The sequence below is a fragment of the Octopus bimaculoides genome, chromosome 1 (assembly GCF_001194135.2).
Source record: "Octopus bimaculoides isolate UCB-OBI-ISO-001 chromosome 1, ASM119413v2, whole genome shotgun sequence".
In the NCBI taxonomy this organism is placed as follows: domain Eukaryota; kingdom Metazoa; phylum Mollusca; class Cephalopoda; order Octopoda; family Octopodidae; genus Octopus; species Octopus bimaculoides.
Window position 1 is genome coordinate 138,776,729 of NC_068981.1, and position 1,967 is coordinate 138,778,695.

Below are 1,967 nucleotides of genomic sequence, written 5' to 3' on the forward strand. Positions count from 1 at the left end.
ATATATATATATATATATATATATATATATATATATATATATATAGATACACATAAACATGCACACATACAAACACCCACACACACGCTCAAACACACACACACAAACACACACACACACATGCACACATACACACACACACATATATATATATTGTCTAGCTTTGTTTTGATAGCATCCTTTATTGAGTTAAATACTTTTATTCTCTTTGATATTTCAGCATCAATTTTTCAGTGCATAATCACTGTGTTGCCGAAGTAGACGTACCTTCTCGATTTCATTGCTTTCCACCTCTATTCGCCTTTGAGCTACGTTATCCGACAGCATATAGTTTGTTTGTATGTGGCTCATTTTATGATCTACTGCTAAGCTTTGAGTGTCCATTTTTGTCAGCATAATCTCCAGCTGGTCTGTTTTCAACGGTAAGTACAACGTTATCTGAAAATGGAGGCGGAGTGTTTCTTGCTCAACACTGATGTTCTCGCTACCTGTGCAGTCAATGTCTTTTATGACTATTTCTAGACATGTGGTAAAGAGCTTCGAAGAGATGGTATCTCCTTGCTTGACACCGTTCTCAATTGGGACCTTTAATGGTGATGATGGCAGAGCTATATCTGTTGTGCCTCCAGAGTTGTCATCTCTGAGCATTTTGATACATTACGCCTCGACATTTTGCATTTCCAGAGATTTCAACACTGCGTTCATCTTGACGCTATCAAAGGCCTTTTCGTAATCAACAAATACAATACACACGCGAAACTTGTATTCGTTCGGTCACTGTATGAGCTGTGTTACAATGAATATGTGATCTATCGTACTATAGTTCTAACAGAAACCTACTTGCTCTTTCGGTTGTTGGTCGTCGAGGTGTTTTGATGGTATGTTGACCATGACTTTTGTAAACAGTTTATAGAGGTGAGACAAGAGGTATATGGGGCGATAGTTTTTATAGATATTTTTTATTACCCTTCTTAAGAAGCAGGATAGTATGACTCTTTCCACGGTGAAGGTATTTTACCCTCTTTCAGATAGCTAGACAATACCATGCGCGCCAGATTCATCAATAGCACCGTCCTACCTGCGCTCTTATACGCAAGTAAGACGTGGGCTACTACGGAGAGAATAGAACATCGATTTGCTACGACACAAAGGACAATGATGGAAAGATCCATGCTAGGAATATCCTCATCAGAGCATATTCGAAATGAAATCATTCGAGAACCGAGCGGTGTGAATGATGTGATCACAAAGTACCAAAAGCAAAAGTGCTGCTGGGCGGGAAAATTCGCAATGTTCACACACAACAAGTTGACCCGTGCAGTTGCCGTGTGATATCCAAAAGATTGGGAAATACCGTTTGTAAGGCCTTCACAACGATGGAAGACCTAGTTAAGTTCTAGTTAAGCAGTTTGGGTCAAGATGGTAAAGAATGGTGCAATCAAAACAGAACTGGAAGCGCATTGTATTCAGCGGCGTATGACGGGACCTGATTGTTTGATCAATACTGTGATACTGCGATATATGTATATGTGTATTATGTATGCATAATAAAATATAATGAACTAGAAACAAACGGTCATCCGAAAATAGAAACATGGTTATAAACCGACTTTTTCTATCGAAAAGGATTTTTCATCCAATATTTACATACCATCATTTCTAACTTTATCTGCTTTGAGTTCAACCGTTATAAACGAATCATTTAATCTATATATATATATATATATATATATATAAATATATATATATAATTTAGAGAAAAACCACCATTAAACAATTCAATAATGAAGAATGTAATTCATACCCTCCAGAAAATAAATATATCATAAAAAGTTATTCTAAAAATCAATAAATTGCATAAAAGAATAACTTTTAAATGGTAAATGGTATAAAAATGACTACGCGTGTTTCGTGGCTACATTTTCAAATAGATAACTAATAAATCAAATTCGATTAATAATTTATAT

At 35.8% G+C, this 1,967-nt stretch overlaps 1 protein-coding gene across 1 annotated transcript; it reads right to left on the reverse strand.

Moving 5' to 3' along the window:
• Positions 1-222: 222 nt before the first annotated feature.
• On the reverse strand, positions 223-648 carry LOC106870673 (uncharacterized). Its single transcript, XM_014916822.1, has one exon. The coding sequence runs from the start codon at positions 646-648 to the stop codon at positions 223-225; it is 426 nt and encodes a 141-aa protein (XP_014772308.1).
• Positions 649-1,967: the final 1,319 nt, after the last annotated feature.

What these genes read in the sequence shown, in the direction of transcription:
- LOC106870673 (XM_014916822.1), bottom strand. Translation starts at nt 648, where the DNA reads ATGCTCAGAGATGACAACTCTGGAGGCACAACAGATATAGCTCTGCCA.